The 22,385-nt window shown below is 34.2% G+C and overlaps 4 protein-coding genes across 10 annotated transcripts in view; 1 reads left to right on the plus strand and 3 right to left on the minus strand.

The window, feature by feature from the left end:
* Positions 1–4,552, plus strand: part of LOC105345387 (nostrin) — a 28,855-nt gene extending 24,303 nt beyond the window's left edge. For 5 of the 6 annotated variants that reach the window (XR_010710060.1, XR_010710064.1, XR_010710061.1 and 2 more), the window contains 3 exons: positions 1,276–1,380; positions 2,041–3,656; positions 3,697–4,552. Coding sequence is in view for 1 of the 6 variants with exons in the window: in XM_034454545.2 (XP_034310436.2) it covers positions 1,276–1,380; positions 2,041–2,144 (209 nt within the window). In the remaining 5 variants the exon portion in view is untranslated. Of the gene's footprint in view, positions 1–1,275; positions 1,381–2,040 lie in introns of all 6 variants that reach the window. The other variant, XM_034454545.2, reaches the window with a different exon arrangement.
* A 347-nt stretch (positions 4,553–4,899) lies between these two features.
* On the minus strand, positions 4,900–7,435 carry LOC105345400 (uncharacterized). The gene is made up of 3 exons (XM_011453532.4): positions 6,978–7,435; positions 6,318–6,471; positions 4,900–5,505 (listed from the first exon to the last, which is right to left on the minus strand). Exons 1-3 carry the CDS (start codon positions 7,041–7,043, stop codon positions 4,952–4,954), a joined length of 774 nt encoding a protein of 257 aa, XP_011451834.4. The 5' UTR covers positions 7,044–7,435; the 3' UTR covers positions 4,900–4,951.
* Positions 7,436–12,732: 5,297 nt separating this feature from the next.
* On the minus strand, positions 12,733–18,083 carry LOC105345388 (uncharacterized). 2 transcript variants are annotated; one of them, XM_011453519.4, is made up of 4 exons: positions 17,969–18,083; positions 16,205–16,385; positions 13,894–14,050; positions 12,733–13,340 (listed from the first exon to the last, which is right to left on the minus strand). In XM_011453519.4, the coding sequence occupies exons 2-4, from the start codon at positions 16,268–16,270 to the stop codon at positions 12,775–12,777; spliced, it is 789 nt and encodes a 262-aa protein (XP_011451821.3). In that variant the 5' UTR covers positions 16,271–16,385; positions 17,969–18,083; the 3' UTR covers positions 12,733–12,774. The 2 variants fall into 2 exon arrangements, with proteins under 2 accessions (XP_011451821.3, XP_065929309.1); XM_066073237.1 differs by lacking the exons at positions 16,205–16,385; positions 17,969–18,083 and adding an exon at positions 14,258–14,445.
* An 874-nt stretch (positions 18,084–18,957) lies between these two features.
* Positions 18,958–22,379, minus strand: LOC136272451 (uncharacterized). The gene is made up of 4 exons (XM_066074037.1): positions 22,266–22,379; positions 21,943–22,084; positions 20,553–21,321; positions 18,958–20,364 (listed from the first exon to the last, which is right to left on the minus strand). The coding sequence occupies exons 3-4, from the start codon at positions 21,199–21,201 to the stop codon at positions 19,898–19,900; spliced, it is 1,116 nt and encodes a 371-aa protein (XP_065930109.1). The 5' UTR covers positions 21,202–21,321; positions 21,943–22,084; positions 22,266–22,379; the 3' UTR covers positions 18,958–19,897.
* Positions 22,380–22,385: the final 6 nt, after the last annotated feature.

Genomic DNA, 22,385 nt, shown 5'->3' on the forward strand with positions numbered 1-22,385 from the left:
TTTTAAATGAAACTTGGAATATATGTTAAATACGTCCATTTAAATAATATTCAGGCGTCATATAAACTTTTAAGGGTCATTTGAATTTTTTTGGATTTTCATCCCCCCTTTTCTAAAATTTAAGGCTTTATATCTCAAAAACAGTAAGAGATAGAAAGTTGTGTACGCTGACAATTTTGTACAACTATTTATGATAAAGGTAATTCTAGAATTTGAATGCTCTAGAATGAAAAATAAACAAAGTATTGAGTTTCAATCAATTTTTGCAGTTTTCCTTGTAAAAACCGGAAGTACCGGAACCGGAAATCTAAATCCTTACATTTTATAGAGTGATAAATTTGCCATAAGACCGTTGCAAAATTATACCAATATTTCTTCCAGTTTTCAAAAAATCGCTGACAGAAATCTGTCGAGAAAATTAATAATAATAATAATAATAATAAAAAAAGACCAAAACAATAGGTCTTTTCGACCGAAAGTCGAAAAGCCCTAACAAATGTAATATTCGTACCATTGACCCTTTATGACTGTTTAAATTCAATTGATTTTGATTTAATGATTTAGTAGTAGTTGACTCATTTTTTTTATTATATTAGTCAAAATCAGAATGACTCTTTCAATTGAAATATGAAGTGTTTATTAAAATATTTTCAAAGTGTTTAATATTAGTATATTTCAGTGTAAATTGAATTTTATATTAAGTATTTTTTTTTCAAGTCTAAATAATTATGTTGATTGAAGACCTTCAAGTGTTTCTTTGTATCTAAAAGTGTTTTTTGCTAAATTGAAATTTTCAAGTATTATCAATCTCTTTAAGTGTTTATCACAGATCATGAGCAGTTATTGAAATCTTGAAGTATTTATTATAGATTATAAGAGTTTATTTAAATCTGTAATGGTGTTTAATGGAAATGTATTACAAGTATTCTTAATTACAAATTGCCTGATTATTTTATGGACTGCTATTAAGAATGACCTGATTACTGTAGATTGGCAAGTAATCACGATGGTTTTAATTTCACTATGTTCGCGATTTAATATTTTCCCGCGAAATTAAACCCATCGTGATTACTATCATTAGATTTTTAAAACATTTTAATGCTTATATTCTGATCAATTGATTTTTAAGCAGCGTGAAATTAAAACCATAGTGATTGGTACTTTTATAGAAATTGTGAAATTTTAACATGGTGGAATTAAAACGATTTACAGTATTTAATGGACTGCTATTAAGAATTACCTGATTATTTAATGGACTGTCTGGTTTGTTTTCAGCTGAGGACGAGTTTGAGGACTACGCAGACCCACATGTAGTCGGGCGATGTCGCGCCCTGTACGATTACGACGCTAGTCAGACCGATGAACTGTCCATCAGACCAGGTGAATATTACACTCATCAGTAAATTCCATATGTGGACTCAAGCTCTTTTCTCACCCCATATGGAATTTCCTGGGCACATATATATCATTTTAGGTCAACTACAACCCATGAAAACATGAAACTATTATTGAGTTTTCTATGTTATTTATCATTTACACAGAGATGGTCAGTAAGATATATTCTCTGTTCTCGCCCCAGAAGTTATTTACTGACCATGTATAAACCAGATAGGTCAACAACAAACCATGTAACTAATAAATCAGGGCATTAGGGGTACCAGTGAAATTCAGAAACATTGAGCTCCCATGAATTGTAATGAGTCCACTGTATCTGAATATATTCTTGCAGAACAGTTTTCTATAATGACAATATTACTTAAGTCAATGTTGGTCTAACCATGTTAATATGTCAGGGTACATACAGAACAAACCGGGTTCAATGACTATCAATAGAGTATGGATACTGAGTTAATCTTTTTACAATATTTGGAGATGAGTTATTTCTTGATTTGTAAAAGTTTAATAATACATGTACTATTAATTAATAGATAAATTCTTACAACAAATATCTATCCATTTTTTGAAAGTGGCATTATCAATTAAAGTGATTTATTATAGAAATATTTTAATATATGAATAATTTCCGTATTATTTTTTAAGGTGATATCATCAATGTGTATGACAAACAGATGGATGGATGGTGGCAGGGAGAAAAGAACGGACGCGTCGGAATATTTCCCGCGAGTTATGTCGAAGAAATATGACATGCCTCCTCCTTCTCCTTACTCTGCCTTCCAATTGTTATAAAACACGAAAAGTGGTGACTTTAACTTGAAAATGGTTGTATGCATATAACAGCAGTCAGAGGATGAGTCGCTAAGGGGTAGTGTTGGACGGACGGATTTCTGTGTTTAGTGGATAAACTCAGTGGATACCTCAGAGCTGAAACTGCTCAATCCGTGGTGCTGTGAGAAACGTTGGATTTAATGGATCCAGGAATTGTGCATCTCCATCTCATTCCTCATAGACTTTGTCTCGTAGTGTAGTAGATGTGGTGTAGATACATTGGATAGATGCATGGGACAGATAACTGGACAGATACATTGGACACTCTGTTGGGTATGTGTGCTGGATTTGGGCTGACCTACTGTCCTACATTTTAGTTGTCCAGTCCTACTTTCGGTCAACAGACATTTTCGGCGGGACACCTGTCTGGTCCTGTTTGTGTTTTTATTGGCAGTCATTTTCCACCAAACACCTTAGATATTATATTCTTCCTCTAGACAGCTCTTAATGGAAGTAGTGCTCGTTGTTCTCATGGGAGAGAGAGAGAGAGAGAGAGAGAGAGAGAGAGAGAGAGAGAGAGAGAGAGAGAGAGAGAGAGAGAGAGAGAGAGAGAGAGAGAGAGCAATCTGGAATCATGGTCCTCATGGTTATTTCCTGTTGAAGTATTTTTGTTTTTCTATAAAGGGTTCTATTGTACTTATTTCCCGTCAATGACTATGCACTGTTTACTTTGCATAGCAAATCTGTGTTCAAACCAATGGAAGATGTGTAATACATTTGTAAGCATAATAGACATGCTCTATAAATGGGGAACATAAGTCTATGAAATAGGTAGTACAGTGTATAACATGTACCAGTAGATACTTCTAGCTGATTTTAAATCATTTGATCTGTGTTCACTTTGATTGGTTATTGTGGAGTCATTTGAATTTTGATTGTGGGGGGGGGGGGGGGGGGGATTCCATGTTGAGGGTAGTCAAAACCAATGGTTTACAGAGACATATTTTCGTCAATGGTTACTATATGTATCATTGCAGAAAACAGGCTTAGGTATATTTTAGTGAATAAAATGTCACAATAAAATAAGCCATTATCAGAACCAAAATGATTTCAGAATTTTGGTTGGTAGTTCTTTTTGTAAGATGATCCGGATCCATTTTTTTCCTCTCAGTATTGGAGATTAAACCAATGTGAACGTTTTAATTTTTATAAGTGTCACTTTGTTTTCATTTGTGTAATTTTTGAAAGGTTGTAGTATTTTATAACAGGGAGACTTCACCCATATATTTTAGCTTTATGTGTACAGATTGCAATTATTATTGTTTGTGTCAACTAAGTGTTAAAAGATTCGCAAACAAATGCACCAGTCCTATCTAATGCTTGCCAATAACCAGTACATGCACTTAGATATTACGCAGTATATGAACAAAAAATTAGTCTTGTGATTAATATAACATCATCTATCCGTCAGCAATGAATTTCAAATGTAGGTAATGTAAGCGTTTCACAATTGACTGGTCTTTAATGTAGGTAATGTAAACGTTTCACAATTGACCGGTCTTTCATCTTTTGTCTGTACAAATACACATAGTTTATCGAAACTTAAGTTTTATTTGTTGTCTTAAGCTCTATATCAAAGGTGTGGTCCTCTATTCCTGTTTATAATGATAAACATCATCTGTAGGTAAAACTGCTTTATAGGTATACTACATATGTACTGTATATCAATCCAAAGCAAAGAAATCAGATTCATATTTTGTCACTATTGGCTTTGCAACAGATAAAGAAGTAATGTCCATATGCATACATTGAGTGTATACAACAGTTATGACCTTAAATTTCCTGAACAGAATTAATATTATGTCTTGTTACTTCTGCATGATACTGTATTGCAACAAACATGCCTACATTCCATACAGCTAAAGTTATGAAGATGTACTTTGAAAATACTCATATATGTTGTGTTAAGAATATTATTTTGTTTAGACATTAAGAAAATTGTTTCATTGCATTCTTGCAGTGTTGTAAGTTGTTGTGTTTGAAGCAAGTGATACAGAGATTTTATTTAATTATGGTACATAGTTGTAACAGTGTTTAAAAGACAGTAAAAATTAATCTGTAACCTCTAAAGGTACATGTACTTATACATTTCAACTGTTTGTAACAAATGTTGTAATGAAATTGCAAGAGTTAGCCCCCTTTGTTGGTGGGGTTTGGTACCTTAATTGCCAGCCTTTTGCCATCTGGTTAACTTTGATGGCAGTTGGCAGTGTTAAATCCAGTGCATGAAGTGCTATTTTACAATGTGTAGTTTGTTGATCTGAATTATGTATAAATGTATATTACATTTTTATGCAAAATTAAATGAATTGACTTAAAATTTTAATTTCTCTTACTTTTCATAATGTTATTTTTATGAATTGGAGACTATAGAGAAATAGAGTGATCGTTATTAGGTATGTTGTCTTCCCTGTTTTTGAAGTTTTGAAATATGAAAAGATTCTCAGATCCACTAAACATGTACATTTCTTGGGAATACTTTGAATGCATTTGGTAATGATATTATAGCATCAAATTATGAAATAAGCCGTAATATCTGAGTCTACTTAAACCAAAAATAAAAAATCCAAATTAGATGCATGTAACAAATCTTGTTTATTTCACTCAAAAAAGTATACTTGGAATAGATAATTTACCATCTTAACTGTGTACATTTCTTTACAAAAGTACATGCATAATACTTTCTACGATTTAAGACTGCTTTCTTTCCATGTTATTTCGTTCATCATATGGTTATATACATGAACCCCCACGCCAGCGCTTGAAGCGGCTTATCCCTGACATTGAGATTAAAGAACATCGGGGGCCTGACCTCAACATCATCGTTCGCCATTTTCTTTACGTTCATCGTCATGGTGCCGTGAAACCCGGATCCCGTGCTGCCACCCGTCATATTACAGTAGTCAAAAATGTAATCGGGAGGAGTTGGAGTAAAAAAGGAGTTATTTAAACTGTACATCACCTTTTCTCCGGATTTTTTAATCTGCGTTAAAAGAGTCGTGATTGACTTATTGCTGTTGTACCGATTATCAACATCGCAGTTTTCCGCTCTGACCGAGTACTGGACAATGCCTGCTCCGTAATCCTGGGATTTCTTGACCTCGAACTCGCACGGGATTCTGTCGAACTCAGTTTGATATATACTTTGATTTAATTCATATTCTAGCCATAGGAGATCGGTCGTGAAAGGAGACGTCAAAACAATCCTGCGGTTCGTCGTTGTTCTTAAAGAAAATATGGCCACAGCTTCGAACTCAGAGAATATTCTTGAAGTTGATACTAAAACATAGAGATGACCAAGGTAATCAATAATGCATTCAAGGTTCTGCTTAGGTGAAGCAGACGAATATTGATGCAATACAAGAGTGTATATACTGTAAACCTAATTTTATTTGCGGCGACTTTATTTCGCGATTAACTGCCGATTAACTGGTTCGCGATGACTAATGTTCGCGACCAATCCTTATCCAGACCTGTATTGTTTTAAAAACATTAGACAAAGGATTGGTTCGCGGCGAGAAATATTCGCAACGACAAGGTTCTCGCAAACCTCGCGAAAATTTCGCACACGCGAATAAAAGTTGGTTTACAGTACTCAAATACATACTGAGTATAGGTTACAGGGATATATTCAAAAGCATTATTTTTTGTTTAAAAGTACAGCGCAAACACTGTATGCATACACGTTAAGAAAACTATTGACATTGCACGCAGGGGTATTAGCGGAGGGATATCTTGTTAGGAGAAATGAGAATTTTCATCACTGCCTTTCAGCAGTGTCGCTGAGATGGCGTATTAATTATATTCAACAATAAACTAAGAAAATCAACAAATCAAATCGCACAAACGATCAACCAATCGCATCACAAATTCAATCATATTGCCCAAACAGTTAACCAATCTCAATGCACGAACATTTCAACCAATCAAAAAACACAGACTCTCATCCAATCACAGCACTTCCAATCAATAAATCACATTACACAAACAATTCCATTGTAAAAATAACCGACCAGTTAAATCACACCAATAATAAAACGATCAAAAAAGCTTTAGAAGAAGTTGCAATTACTATTTTACTTTACAAATACCTTTCCTGAATGTTCCATCAAACATCGCCTTTGTGTCCGGGGGACCGGTGAACCTGGCGTAGTAGAACGCCCTCTTTGTGTTTGGGTCCGCTGTGATGTTCAGCACCAGGGGCTGTATCCCCGGCTTGCCGAAAGGATGCAATATCTGGTATGCCTGGATCATTCATAAATCATCAGATTAGTGAATCCTAATTCCTGATTCATAATTACTTTTAAACGCGCTATTTCTATGTCTATAAACGTTATATATGCATAATTTGGACTTGGTGTTTGGCCGAATAAGAACAAAACTAAACTTTTTACTGACGTCAGAATGGTTTTCGTCAAAAAATAGTTTTCGTCACGTATCGCTACAATTTTTTTTTCATTTATGATGAACAAGAACAATTCGTCTTATTTTTGGTTTTTACAAAAATTAAGATAAAAATATTAGGAAATATGTCTTAAGCTATAAATGTTTATAAATATATATATATATATAGCTTGGACAGTTAACACCTTATAAACCGCAAAGCGGAAGGCTTACATACGCATTGCCTGCTGCCGAATCCTTTTATGTTAATGTATATTTGCATAATAAAATATGTTCAAATAAAAAAAAAAAAAAAACAAAAAAAAAACCAAAGTGTATCACATAATTTGAAATTAAATAAGACATACGCAAGTAAGATGGACATTCAACAGCACCATCCCAAATGTAAATAGCCAGGTCCTGTGGACAAGCATGATTCTAGTATCTCTGTTGATCCTTTGTAGAGATTCGGGCAACTGTAAATCGACAGTCGGGTCATGGCATATATATAAGCACCACGACTGGTCAACATGAACAGCTCCGGGGACAAACGGAAAAGTCAGCGACTCTTTGTAATGAAGTAATTCTAATAAAGTATTTCAATTTTAACTTCATACATTTAGAACATTGTTAATTATCCAATTGCCCATCATTAATTAACATTTTGCATTAGATGACCGTCAGTGACCCGTTCACTATGTCAAAGTATCTCTCTGAGGGAGGGAGTGGGTTAATTCTGATAATAAAGACATCTGTTGTTTAACAACCGTGATGACACTTATGTATATCTATTTAATCACATCATTTTTTCTCAGCTACTACTTGATAAAGGTCTTGGAGTAGATAACCTAGGTCTATCTCCATTAATTTAACCATTATTCCGCGATTTATGTTCGATAAATGTCATACACTATGGTCACATTGTATCAAATGGGGTTCTAGAAAAATGTTGAAATAAGTCAATCAGAATTCCCTATTTGAGGTTAAATCATCGGAGAGATTATACTATCTCAGCTGCTACCATTTAAAAGAAATATTACGATTCTTATGTTTTAGCATCCCGTAAATAATGCATTGTACTGATGTAGCAACATTAATATGTACAAAACGGAGTGATGAATATTTGAGTTTTTAAAAAATATATTAAGCATCTAATAAAAAAAATCTGAATTATGTTTGATCCTTTAAATACGAAAGCCGAGAAGGATCATTCAAGATTCGAGATTCAAAATGCGAGATTCGAAATACGAGATTCGAGATTCGAAATTCGAGATTCAATATCTGAATTAACCAATCAAATCATGGATCTGAAACCTGTATCCTAGCAACATCAAACTGTTCTAAATAAAGATCATTCGTACATGCTCTTTCCTACAAATAAATGTCTTAATAGCTCTTAATAAATGCTATGTTCACTTCTCCCTACCTAACTAAATAATTATGTGTATTTACTTTTACACAGAATATCTAAGTAGACTGGTAATAATGCAGTGTGCTTCGCGGATCTAAGTGATTTTGTTTGCCCTGGTGCATTTCCACCTGATGCGTTTGAACCCTGGGGGTATTTCACCACCAGTAATAGTTTAAAACCCGGGTTTATTCAAACCTTTTGTGTAAAAATGCGGTTATGGTAGAGAACTTCATAAGCGTAGCTAATTTTTTCTGTAGGGGGTCCTAGGCCAATTTTAAATAATTTTACTATGTAAATGTAATAAGCTCTAATTTTCCCGAGGTTCCCCTGACCCCCTCCTTTCTAGATCCCCGCATGAAGATTAGTACATGTATCTTAATAATCTAAATATAAATAATCTGTCCTGTTTCACTAATAAATGTAAGCATTACTTATCGTTTTTATGTATGCATACAGTGATACATTAGTACTATGATTTATAAACAAATCATTGAGATATTATCACATCATACGGAATTATTAATAAATACAATTTTTTTCCTTTACTCAGTAAACAACTTATTATGAGTCTTACTTTTGGAATTGTTTTCAATATAGAAGGATACCTACTCTCTACAATTAAAGGTAGGGATGATAGGGTGCCAATTTGTTCACTTTGCCGATTTCTTGTGCAGAGAACAGTAAAACTTTTTAAAAATTTTATTGTGCATGAATATTTCAAAATGAATTGTTGTACATGTATTTTGTTATAATTCATTCATTGATATATCAACAAGAAAGAATAAAAGCATATGTTTCACAGCCAAGTTAAGTTTCTCTTTATGTTCCTTAACCCCCCCCCCCCCCCCCCCCCCCCCGCACCAAAATTGACAATAATTACATATAAGTCATACAAATGTTTACTTTTTTTTGTAAGTAAATCTCTAAAGATGTAAATAAGCACTGCAAACAAAGATGTGTGTATTTAATATACTACTACATTACACTTAGCCAGATAAAATGTAATCAGGATGAAGCTACAAGGGGTGAGTGGTGCAAATTTAGCAATTTATCTCCATACACACAGAACACCAAATAAAGAAACTGTGAGTGGTGTGTGGAATGCATAAAAGATGGCGGCAAATTATCTCAAATAATCAGTGCAAAAACCAACAAATAGACTGTTATTTGTTACATAACCTGCAAAAACATTGATAAAAAATGTTTCGTCCCATAACATAGCCGATTAAGTTAATGTGTACACATGGTCAACGTACATGTAATTCTAATATACAAGAAGGCTGACGTATCAGGCGGGGATCCAGAAAATTAAATTTCAAAAATGATCGGTTGAATTACATTAAATGCTTTGAAAATTGTTTTAAACTATCGCACGGGTCAAAATGCATGATAGAAGCTATGTACAGTGTAATTGGAAACTTTCATTTTATATCAATATGTAGTATTACCTATTATATAACAAATGAGAGTATAGCACAACTGCCACAAGCAATACATGTCCTTTACCGGCACCACCTCCCTCTCCATAAAAAAATGAAACAGTTGTCGTTTTATTTGCTAAAATGTGTGTGGTTCAAGATTTTTCTAAAGGACATACCCGATTAGAATTGAAAAAGAGTCGTACATGTACGTTTAAAACTAATTTTGTCAATTTTTTTAGATTCATTTGGTTATATTTTGGTCCATTTGGGTAAATAGATGCACCAGCGCAGCTCTTATTTATATATAATCAGGCCATAAATTCAAAATATTTTCAAAAATTAATAGCTTTAAATCCAGTGGATGAAAAAAAGGAAAGCAAGTCGAACTCGATGAGTGCTAATACCTGTGTTGAATGAATGGTACAGTAAGATATGCGCAAAAAAGTCCCGTCTACTCTTTCCTACCCTATATTTATTGGAATATTAAATCCGATTACTAGTATAAGAGTCAAATTTAAAATCAAGTACGGATATGTACCTGTTTATCAAAAGTAAAACTACTCATCATTTATCTACAGTGCATCGTTATGGAGCTACACAGAAAGTTTTATATTAATTTGCCGAGCCAAATAAAAAAAAACCTGGAAAACGAAGAGAAAACAAAGTGGGGACAGAATAACTGGCAAACTAATTAGGACTATATAGCCCCCCCCCCCCCCCCCCCCCTCTTGAAATGTATATACTGAAAACAGATTATTGGAGTACAACATCCGCACACAATTTAAAGAAAATTTCATGGTTTTTTTTATCATTTTCGCTAGCTAATGTAAGACATCACAAATACCCCAAACCCCCTCACGGAAAAGGAAATGCTAGGTGATGAGAGAGAGAGAGAGAGAGAGAGAGAGAGAGAGAGAGAGAGAGAGAGAGAGAGAGAGAGAGAGAGAGAGTCAATGTAAATCACAGGTGCGCTAACACCGTTAAAATTAAAGCTTGCTAGTTGGTCTGCCCTACCCTAGCTACCTCCTCTCTTTTCTCCTTTTAGAGGCTTAATTATTGTCTATATATGCTTGTAACAAATCAAACCAATTTCAAATTCTAAATCAAAACTGAATTTGACACTACAAAACTCTCTCTGTGTCTGTCTGTCTGTCTGTCTGTCTGTCTGTCTGTCTGTCTGTCTCTCTCTCTCTCTCTCTCTCTCTCTCTCTCTCTCTCTCTCATATCGACAATGGCATTGCCATACCCTACAATACACTATTTTTATCTGGATTTTTGTCTTTGAGGTTGTAAATCATTATATCTTCTATGGTTTAAAACTTTATCATAACCTATATTTTGACATGTCGATTATTTCATTGAGTTTCGTTTCATAGCTAAAACATTTAGATTAAACAGATCTTTCTTCGCGAGCCGATTTTTACACAGTTGGGGCGAATACACTTTGGGTTAAAATTGTTCGGGGGGAAATACATACAGGGCAAACAAAACCACTTAGATTCGCAAAGCCAACAGTGTTATTTCTAATTTAATTGTTTATACTGTGTGAGGTTAATTCATCAATGTTAATTTAACCATTTTATATCCACTATATAAGAGCTATTAAGACATTTATTTGTAGGGAAGAGCATGTACGATCGAATGATCTTTATTTAGAACAGTTTGATGTTGCTAGGATACAGGTTTCAGATCCATGATTTGATTGGTTAATTTAGATATTGAATTTCGAATCTCGAATCTCGAATCTCGAATCTCGTATTTCGAATCTCGAATGATCCTTCTCGGCTTTCGTATTTAAACCAATGTTTGTTCATTGCATTTCAATAATGCAACCCAAGAAATGTAAATAACTGCAATTTGGTTTTGTGTGTTCAGCCTTCTTCAACCGAGTTGTTTTTTTTACGTTTTCTTTACGAAAACTTACTAAAACCATGATGAAATAAATGTAAATAGAAATATATTCAATTTTAAATGTACCATTTTACTTTTATTTCACAAATACATGTATAATAATGGTCCTAGGTAACAGAATGAAGAAAAATGTATAATGTGACAAAAATCAACCGGTGCCGTGTATATTTTTCTCTACTTTGTCTATTTTTAGTTCTAGAAAAACATAAGCGGTTAATAAAATCAAAGATGAAATGCGGTGACATAGAACAGTGTTCAGAATCAAGAGTACAAAGGAAAAATACAAAACAAGAGCGGAGCAAACACGGGCCTTTAAAAAATAAAAAAAGAGGTATTATAAGGTGCTTAGGAGGAGTAAGCATCCTCTGCTGACGGTCACACCCGCCGGGTGCTCTTTGTCTTAATCGGAAAAAACGGAAAATTCGTAGACAATTCGGTGATTAATTATGGTCAAACAATATGTAACCGCGGAAGATTGTATTTGCTGATAAGGTCGTTGTATCAACCATAGAACATACGGAATAAATACTTCAATCGAAATTGTTGATAGTCCTCTTTCATCAACTTGTTTGTCAGTAGCTTGTCTTGTTTTAGAAATTAATCATACGTAGAGCATGCCCTTGCGTGTCGAATCAACTGAGAGACAAAAACTCCATATGCAGGGGGTGAAGGTATATTGCTTCATAAGTAAGGGAAGTTGACCGTAGAAAAATGATTTTTTTCATCTGCAGAGCCTCATTATATACCGTGAATGTTGTCCCCTCGGTGGAATTTCACTATCCCACTATCGTAATAATGAATGATTGCATTAAGGTCTGCGAACAGTGAAGCACAATCGGAACTAATATATTCTGGTTATTATTTTTTTTTGTGTTAATAAATACATTTAAAGAGTGTAATACTGTTCTAATATTTTTAACAGAAATTGTCACAAAAGTCAGAATTAGGAGTAGTGGTGGTTTTGCTGTAGTATCTCCCTTTGAAATCTGGTTTGTAGAAAAATGTATACCAAATATAACGTCATCATAAACCTTCAATAAAAGCCCAAAGAATTGGATGCATAGTTTAATTTTTACATACATTTCAATGATTTGAGGATTACATTTTCTACATCACGTTTTTATTTAAGGAATGAATTTTAGTTCTATAAAAAAGCGTAAACTGTTCCAAGTTATGTTATACTCCTATAACATAGGTAGAACTTAAATTCATTCCTTATAATTTAATTTTTTAGTACTAAAATCAGGAAATAGGGCCCACTAATTACTTAAAGGATGTTAATTTGTACAAAATTAAAAAGTAACGTCAAGCGGATTAATACGTTTCGCACGCGTGTCGTATTGTGACGTAGGCAAGTTATGTTATACGATATATATATATATGAATTTGTTTAGCCAATCAAATGAGGCGATACAATCAGAATTAAATTATATACATGTACGCCCATTCCAGCATTTCAAACGGTGTAGCTCTGACGTTGAAATCTATGAACATCGGTGGTTTAACCTGAACATTATCTGCCGCCATTTTCTTCACGTTCAACGTCATGGTGCCAAGAAACCCGGGTCCTGTGTTATATTCTGTGTCGCCAGTCATATTAAAGTACTCAAACATGTAATCGGGAGGCACCTGCTTTCCAGGGTAATCCAATAAAGAGTAACCTACTTCCTCCCCAGATTTGGTGATCTTTGTGCCGATGGTCTTGAACGACTCGTACCCCTCTCCAGCGTATTGCCCATCCAAGTCGCAGTTCTCCGCTCTGACCGAGTACTGGACAATGCCTGCCCCGTCATTCTGGGATTTCTTGACCTCGAACTCGCACGGGATTCTAGCAAACTCGGTTTCGTAAATGCTTTGATCTACATCATTCTCAACTCTCAAGAAATCGGCTGTGGAAGGAGATTCCAAAAAAATTCTACGCCTTGCATAACCAGAAAAAGAAAACTCAGAAACAGCTTCGAAAACGGAGGTTGTTCCTGAAGTTAATACTAAAATAGAAATCACAAAGTTAAAAGATCATATATACAAAGTGCTGCTTAGGTTAGTATGATAAATGAAATTAAGAAATATAATCAGATCAATGTTTACATTTAAGGAGGCTGGATGGTCGTGGCTATTATTAGACATTATTAATCTCTTTAAGGAGAAGAGCTCTACATAAAAATATAGGAAATTCCCAAATTCAAAAGGAAACACATGGATATTTTTCTTTAAAAGATTTTAGCTTATAGCTTAATAAATCGTATCCGAATGTCTAAGGTAGTTCTGATTATAAATGTGTTTACCACAAAGGCTCATTAGTACAATAGTATGCATACAACTAACAGGAACATAAAACATGATTCCATGTTAAGTAATGACACAACTACGCATAAATCAAAGTTTTGAATATTTGCACATTGTATGCGGGGAATCTGGAGGAAGGGATGTCTTGTTAGTAAAAGATGAGTCAACCAATCAGAACGCACGACCAATCGCTCAAACACAGAAACTGTCAGCCAATCACAGCAGTTACAGAACACGGTATACTACATATATTACCTTTCCTGAAAGTTCCTTCAAAAAATAACGCCTCGGTGTCGGAGGGACCGGTGAACCTGGCGTAATACATGGCCATTTTAGTGTCCTGATTGGCTGTAATATTCATCACCAAGGGCTGTATCCCCGGCTTGCCAAGAGGATGCAATATTTGGGATGCCTGAACCATTGAAAAATCCCAAGATTAAAATCAAAATTCCTTATCAAAAACTTGTTATGTCTCTGAATGTAAAGGTTATTCGTGTTATTTTAACTGTTTGTTACAGGCTTCGTTGTTGGCTGAATAAAAAAAGTCAAGCTTTAAAACTTTAATTTTCGTTCCCCTGGATATAATGTTTATCATTGATCAAACTTGAATATACCCTACCTGAGTATGCATGTACATAAGTGTCAGCTTTTCTGGTCAATTGGTTTCTGAGAAGATTTCTAAAGATTTTTCTCTATTAAAACATAAGATTTGCTCTATATATTCCTATGTAAAAGTGTGACCCTCATTGTGGCCACGCCCTACCCTTGGGGATCATGGTTTGAACAAACTTGAATCTATCCTACCTAAGAATGCTTCCACATAAGTTTAAGTTTCTCTAGCCAAATTGATTTTTTTAATCACAAACACATTTTTTTTTATAATTTTTTAACTATCTTCTCTTGAAAGAGGGTGTGGCTTTTCATTTTAACAACTTTGAATCCACAAACACAATGACGCTTTGTGTCAAGTTTGGATTTTTAGAAGAAGTTAAAAATGTAAAAAGTTTACAGACAGACAGACGAACGGACGCCAGGCAAAAAGTGATCAGAAAAGCTCACTTGAGCTTTCATATCAGGTGAGATAAAAAACGTTTGTATGCCCCTGATTCTAGTCACACACTTATTTTAATCCCTACGAGATTTTCAGATCACAATGGCTTCCAAAATGGCTATCTATCAAAACAACGAACGTATTTCAAAGAAAAGCGGTAGATTTTCAAGTAAAAGCGGTAGGCGGGTGCAAAGTTATAAAGACTTCCACGTAAAGCGGTTAAGTTAACATGCATGGTAGATGTGCTAACAAATTTTAACTAAATCTCATTCAATGGTTCAATTAAGAAATAAACAGCAATTCAACAAAAGGCCCATGGGCCACATCGCTCTCCCGAGGAACAATAGCTATGATAAAACCAGCTTTATGGAGTCATAATACAAACTATCTGGACAATGTACAATAATATATGTAGATCCTGTATAAATAAAATCCATTTTACCCCCTGGATATTCTTATGTTTATAATCATTAGTCCCTTTTCTAACAGGATGATTTTATAGTCATATCACATGTTGGGGTTTATAGTTCTCAAAAAGATCCTTAACAATTGTTTAAATATGGGATATAAACCTACATCAAACTCCGAACCTCTTGAGAGGCTGAAGAATTGTCCTGGGGCCAAAGTCTTAACAATTATAAATAATCAACTGGCTTATAAGTTTCCGAGAAGAACATTTTAAAAAATTAACTCTACATAAACCTATGTAAAACTTTGAACTCCCATCGTGGCCCAACCCTACCCCCAGGGGTGTCATTATTTTCACAACTTTGAATCTACACTACCTGAGGATGCTTCTACACAAGTTTCAGCTTTTCCGTCTGATTAGTTTCTGAGATGAAGATTTTTAAAGATTTACTCTGTATATTCCTATGAAAAATTCAATCCCCCATTGTGGCCCCACCCTACCCCCGGGGGTAATGATTTTCACAACTTTGAATCTACACTATATGAGAATGCTTCCACACAAATTTCAGCTTTCACAGCTTTCGCGGCCTAATGGTTCTTGAGAAGAAGATTTTTAAAAATTATTAAAATGTTTCAATAATTTCTTATTATCTCCACTTGTAAAAAGGCGTGGCCCTTAATTTTCACAACTTTGAATTCCCTTTGCCTTAGGTTGATTTGTGCCAAGTTTGGTTGAAATTGCCCCAGTAGTCCTTGAGAAGATGTTGAAAATGGAAAAAAGTTTCCGGACAAACAGACGAACAGACAGACGGCCGGACGGACAGACAGACAGACAAACGACAGACAAAATGTGATCAGAAAAGCTCACTTGAGCTTTTAGCTCAGGTGAGCTAAACACTAAAGTGGTTGTATAATTTTTAGACAATGGCCTATCATCTGGTAAATGTGGATTTTTATGAAACTCCATCTTATGCGGGCTAAAAATGCCGTCTTGGCATTTGCACAATTATCCGGCACAGTGTTTTATAATGCTACAATTATATTATGTACCACGGCATCGTCTCACAGCAATTTGCAATTTAAAAAAAAACAACAACAAAAACTTACATAAGAAAGATTAGCATTGAAAAGCACCATCACAAGGGTAATCAGCCAAAGTTTGTGAACAACCATGATGCTAACTATCTAGCGACTCCGGCAACTGTGGCTCGACCGCCAGATCATGGCCAATAAGTACAACGACTGGTCAGCTGTGACACAGATCCAGTGAGAAAATTTATTTCAGCAGCTGTTGGTTATAAGGTGGTTTTAATTTGAAAAACATTGAACAATAAAATTCGAATTATTAAACATTCTTCATGAAATGACTGGCATTGACATTTGTATGTACATGTACTTCGTATTTCCCTCTGGGCTGAAATCATCTGTTGCTAGTTGCGATGACCCTTGTACATATATATCCCTTTTTATTCACATCATTATTACTCGATTTATATTTCATAAATGTCATGCATGACGGCCAAATCTAATTAAATGTGGGTTTAGGTGACCCATGTTAAGATTCTATGTAGAATCCATATCAGATGTTCAATGCGTTAGGAATTGTTTTACATATGTGTCCTAACCCTTGGTGAATTAATATTTATGTAGAATCCATAATATCTGATGTTTGATGCGTTAGGAAGTATTTTACATATGTGCCTAACCCCTTAGTGTAAGGACATATCTAACATATGTGTCCTAACCCCTTAGTACATGTACATGTATAAGGAAATATCTGACATATGTGTCCCATATAGTCTGAAGGGTTCTAGTGGAAGATTAAATAAAATATCAACCTGTATTTTTAAAAATACCTTTTCCTTTTATCTTACAATTTTGTTTGTTTACATATTAGGATAATGACTTACTTTGTTGATCTAATTTTGTTACGTCATGTTAATTGATCAAAGCATAAAAAGGAAGCATGGATCAAGTCATTATCCTAACATGTACTACTCGGACAATTGAAAAAAAAACCCCATCCGATTTAAGATTGGCGGAATACCGCTATGTAATCAGTTCTTTTTAGATTATGTGGTGGTAATAACGAAAGCGACAAACAGTAAAATAAACAAAATATGAATTTATTTAACCAAAACAGAAATTGAAATAATAGAATATGAAGATATGCACACTCTCACTCAGAAATAAAAAATAAAATAACACTGACACTGAGACAATAACTTTAACACATTCAATAATGTTGTAAGTATTTATATTAAACAAATAAATGCTTTTAAACATCAGCTTAATATACCCATAACAGTATGTAAAGGAATAAACCAACAAAACAAACCTACCAAATCTGTTATATGTAATTTCACAGGAAAAGTACATTGGAATGTTATCTGTAATGAAAGAATCAACTGTCCTCACTAGCTTATTTAATCATTAAATAGAGTTGTAAGTTTGGCTTCATATAATTGCAACAGCAACCTTTAAATAGTCACCATTGGGCCGTAAACGAAATGTCAAGTCTTCAGTCCCGGACTCGAAGGTCTCTCACCGGAAGACTATTCAAATAGGGCCTCCTGACCATAAACGTTCATCAAACACGAGCTCTCCACTTGCGTCCTACTTGCGGCACGCCCTGTTCCGCTGATGTTTCTCAGTCCCAGTCTTGCCCCACATACATGTTTGCTACGCTAAGTCTTCAACCGGAGTTTACTATTGACACACCTGGTTTAACGATATAACCCCCCTGCACTGAAACAATATTTACCTATTCTAAAACCTATAGACATATTCACTTATACAACGAAAGTAACAAATGACCTCACCCCGTAAATATAACACAAAACTGACAAAATATATTAAACAAAATCTTACCAGCTTGAGAAAAGCAAATGCCCAAACAGATTCACAGTCTTTCTGACTACAAGTCTAGCAGACTAACTTTAGGAATTCGCCAAAATTTTCAAACTGGAGGTCAAATTCAACATCTTGGCCGCACACTTGACAAGCAGCCACGATTTTTACTCATAAACCCGGTTATGCTAAAATTAGCTCTAATACCGAACACTCTCGATTGGATATATGGAACACACCGTAGTCCAAAATTATAACATTTTACACAAACAAATTCAAAACTAAAATAAACTGCATTCAACTTCATCACAAACTATCTCCGTTAAATTTTAACACAAAGGTTACAAAGGAATTTTTAAGAAGATTTAAGAGCATAATAATTTGTCGACATTTTAGAGACAATCTATTTTAATTTTTTGTGGAATGAAACGAAAAGAAAAGCAGAAAGAGTAAATGTGACATTGTGAATGGACGGTGCACGGAATATCGATGATATCGAGTTTGCGATGTCAATTGGGATTTGTTGGAAACGTCAGGAATGAACTATAGCTGGGGTGTTTTGTTACCTTGACAATTGCAAAATGATGCAATTTTCAGTGTCGCGTTATTTCGATGTTTATCAATAAATATGCTCGCTCGTGATCTTACGTGAATCCAAAGCCATGATTAATATCCTCGCAATTAGTATTATGCTGTGGAAAAAAATGAATGAAGAAAATGCTATGTGACAAAATATAGATCTGTTTTTAATGGAGCTTATCTTTATGACTAAATATATGTTTTCCTCAGTATACTAAGTGTGTTTTTGAAAAAAAAGTCGGTTAGATTGAGTACCTAGAAATAATAGTGACTCATGTTATTCGATGATGAACATGTTTGCTCAAATACTGTTATATAAGACAAAACATTTGCACATGTAAATATGTATATTAAATATACCACAAGAAAAAAATGTTATACATATATTAGCGTTTATTTATATACACAACTCAGTAATAAACAACGAAATAATTAATTTAGATTTATTCACATATATTTACAAAATTTGGACTATGATAAGACTTTCAAATAAAAGTATCTATATATACATGTCAGGAGTGTACAATTCAAGAACGTAAACAAGGCTGCATGAACGCGGCCATCTTTGAGACCATATCAATCTTCATGGGATGAAGAGCTCTGTACAATATTTAATTCTTCAATCAAAAATATTTGGATTTTATTTTAACAAAATGATAAATATGGCATAATATGTAATATTGGAAACTTTTAGAATGATAAAATTGGTAATTCATTGATCATCAACGTTCTGTAAAGATATCCTCATCATTCTAAATAACTGAAATTAAGTTGGGTTTTATGTGTTCAAAACATCATAAAGCCAATAACAATCATGGTCAAACCATCGCATTAACTGAACTGTTTAATACGCTTTGATTTGAAAAAAAAGCACAAAAAACATCACGATGCAAGAAAAGAATATATTAAAAAGAAATTAATACTTAAAATGCTCGAATATTTTCTGATTGCTATGAAAATGCAAAATTTACGATATACACCGAAAGCAATGCCTGCTATATTAAAACTCTACAATAAAACAGTAATTGATCAACATCCAACATGAATATGCACTGATGGTATTCATATGTTAATGCCTTATATATTTTAGTTAAGCGTACTAGTAATAAGTTTTAATACTGCTGGGTGGCTGTTTTCAATTTTATTACAAATAAAAAATTGAGATAAGATTTTAAAATAGAAGGACTAACAACAGTCTTGTTTGAAGTCATTTTTTGTAAGTTCTTTGGTCGATACATAGAACTTACGAAAAGATGACTTTAAACGAGACTGTTGATAGTCCTTTTTTATCAACGTGTTTGTCAGTAGCTTGCCTTGTTTTAGAAACTGTTCATACGAATCATGCAACATTAAACTGCAGGTGATATTATATTAACTCAATGATCCTTGATTTAATGAATTGCAGCACTTTTCTGAAATAACACAACATTCTTCTTGACATTCTTTAAGTTGTTGTAGAAACCTTTCTACGGATTGTTTGTCCTCGCTCTCCAATTTCTCAGTTTCGGCTAGTTGTTGTAGAGTTGTTGAAATGTCTTCAATAACCTGTATGGACGCTTCATGTTGTTGATGTAACCACTGGTTAAACAAGCGAATCGAATTTCTTTCAAATTCATCGTTAAATCGGGCTTCGCTAAAAGTATCCGACTTATAAATTTCTTGAAGAAGCTCCGCTAGGTTGCGCTTGTCGGTGACTTCTCGGAAGTTTGATTCCGCTTTCTGTTCAGAAAACTTTTTAGATAGTACTTTGAAAGCACTCACTGGCACCACAAACACACTAGCTGTGACAGCAATTGGAAACCAGAGGGGGGCCGTCAGAGCCAGTCCGACCTTCTCACCTGTCAACAAGTGTACATGCAACTTGATTAAATCAACAAAAACATTTCATATGCTTCAATATTTAATAAGCAATTTTAGTTTAAATTTTGCCGATTTGAAAGCTCCTAAACGAACAGCGTTATTAAAACTACAAAAATTAAATATGATTTGAAAAATAGAAAAAGGAAAAGAATTACATAGTATTAACCTTTTGTAAATAACTGAGTGTCTTCTCCATCTCCCTTTTCTATACGCATGCGTATCATTTCCAGTTCCTCGTCGGGTACATGGACTTGGGCTGATCGCACGGAGGATGGATTAGTTATCAGTAGTCTAGTGTCCTCGTCCAGGTCATTTTCTTTGCCTTTAGGTGTTCGATTCTCCACAGAAAGCGGAACTTGCGCAGAGTTCATTGTGGACGATGATTTTTTGACAAGTGTACTGTTTTCTTCTGCAGCATTATCTAGTATATCTAATGTTTCTTTTGCGATGATTGGGGCTTGGGCCATAATGTATGATAACCCAGAGTATTCTCTCTCGACATTTTCTGTAAATGTTCTACTTGGGTAATTTTCACTAATTTCATTGACGGGAACTTGGGCACTTTCCATATGTTTAAAAGATATTTCAGGGCAAGAGCTTTTACGTGATTCAACCAGTCCTTTTTCAACATTCTTCTCTAGCATGCGAAAACTTTGAAGAACCTTCTCGCAGACTGGTGCACATGCGTTGTCTACGTCATTCGTTTCTCGCCATCGTGTAATTTCTTCGTTAATTATCTGCTGAAACGTTTTTACTGCCACTTTTTCTAATTCTTCAAGTGTTTTTGTTCTCAGACTAGATCGTTCTCGCTCCATCTCTGACTTGCATTTTTCAATTATTTTAGAACAGAATTCTTCTGTTCGCAAGTGTTTATGCAAATTTGCGGCTAGGGTTGTGTATATGTTGATGATTTCCCGACAGTAGTTTCGTTTAGGCTTTAAAAATATAAACGACAATCAGTAGAATACGAAGTTTGCTTAAACATAAGGACATAGATTTACGAAAAAACCCAATGATGCTATAAAATGATTCTAGTTATTTCAGGTGAAAGTTTTAACTATATGCATCATTCAATACATGAAAATACTACAATAAAAATTAAACTTCGTAGCATAGGGTGATGTATTGTATTTATGTTTGAATATTTGATTTTTGTTCATAGATACTTTATTGAACGTGTCTTTAAAAAACAAACAAACACAAAAAAACTAGAATGAGCATATCAAACAAAATTCAAACAAAAAAGCTGGTATTTTCATGGCGGTAATAGGGATTATCCAAAACAATACCTGACTCTTAATGTTATGGTTTCAAATTTTTTCTTCTTTAAAGCAACTTCTTCAAATTGTAGTGAAACAATTATTTATTCTGTACATTTTTTCACCTTATACATCCGAAATCAAAATTCAATTTAATTTTTGTGAGATATAACTTAAATCACAAAATTACGAAACCACGTGAACAAATGAATCACGTTTTCAACCTAACTAAGCGAAAACGCCCACACAAACATAATAGCAAAAGGCGATGGTGAATGAAGATTTTCTATCATTTACCGTATCTAATGCCTCTTTTAGTGATACGACAGACTCTTCATATTCAGTCCTCCGTCTTTTTCTTTCATCTACAGTTTTTGATAATGTTTTGAGAACAATTGTCCCATGAGAGATAACGTCATTTAAAGCCTTCTCCAGCCATCTACAAGGGAAATTCAAGACTAGAATATTATGCTAAAACACTAATGACATAGAACTACATCATTTTAAAATATTTACCCCAACCAAAACTTAATGGCCAAAACAATGTTCTTTGTTTAATCTTTAAACTCTATAAGGATATTGAATTCATTGCTAGAATTGTTTTTGAGCGTTCCACTTACTGGCACTCCCTTCTGTACCTATCCCTTACTGCAAGACTGATCAGTCCACGGAGTTTTTCTATGAATAGCTTGTATTGATCCGAAAGAGGTTTCCCTTTATCTTTCCTTTTCTTTTCCTTT

Source organism: Magallana gigas, chromosome 10 (genome assembly GCF_963853765.1).
Source record: "Magallana gigas chromosome 10, xbMagGiga1.1, whole genome shotgun sequence".
NCBI lineage: Eukaryota > Metazoa > Mollusca > Bivalvia > Ostreida > Ostreidae > Magallana > Magallana gigas.

Bases quoted from the DNA above. Each gene is read 5' to 3' on its own strand.
- LOC105345400 (XM_011453532.4), bottom strand. From the start codon at position 7,043: ATGCTTGTCCACAGGACCTGGCTATTTACATTTGGGATGGTGCTGTTG. The intron at 6,472-6,977 runs GTATGTCTTATT...TGAATGATCCAG, and splicing joins TGAATGTCCATCTTACTTGC to GCATACCAGATATTGCATCC. The intron at 5,506-6,317 runs GTATTTGTAAAG...TCTATGTTTTAG, and splicing joins TGATGGAACATTCAGGAAAG to TATCAACTTCAAGAATATTC.
- LOC105345388 (XM_011453519.4), bottom strand. From the start codon at position 16,270: ATGGTTGTTCACAAACTTTGGCTGATTACCCTTGTGATGGTGCTTTTC. The intron at 14,051-16,204 runs GTAAGTTTTTGT...TCAATGGTTCAG, and splicing joins TCAATGCTAATCTTTCTTAT to GCATCCCAAATATTGCATCC. The intron at 13,341-13,893 runs GTAATATATGTA...TTTCTATTTTAG, and splicing joins TGAAGGAACTTTCAGGAAAG to TATTAACTTCAGGAACAACC.
- LOC136272451 (XM_066074037.1), bottom strand. From the start codon at position 21,201: ATGGAGCGAGAACGATCTAGTCTGAGAACAAAAACACTTGAAGAATTA. The intron at 20,365-20,552 runs GTTAATACTATG...ACTTGTTGACAG, and splicing joins CACTCAGTTATTTACAAAAG to GTGAGAAGGTCGGACTGGCT.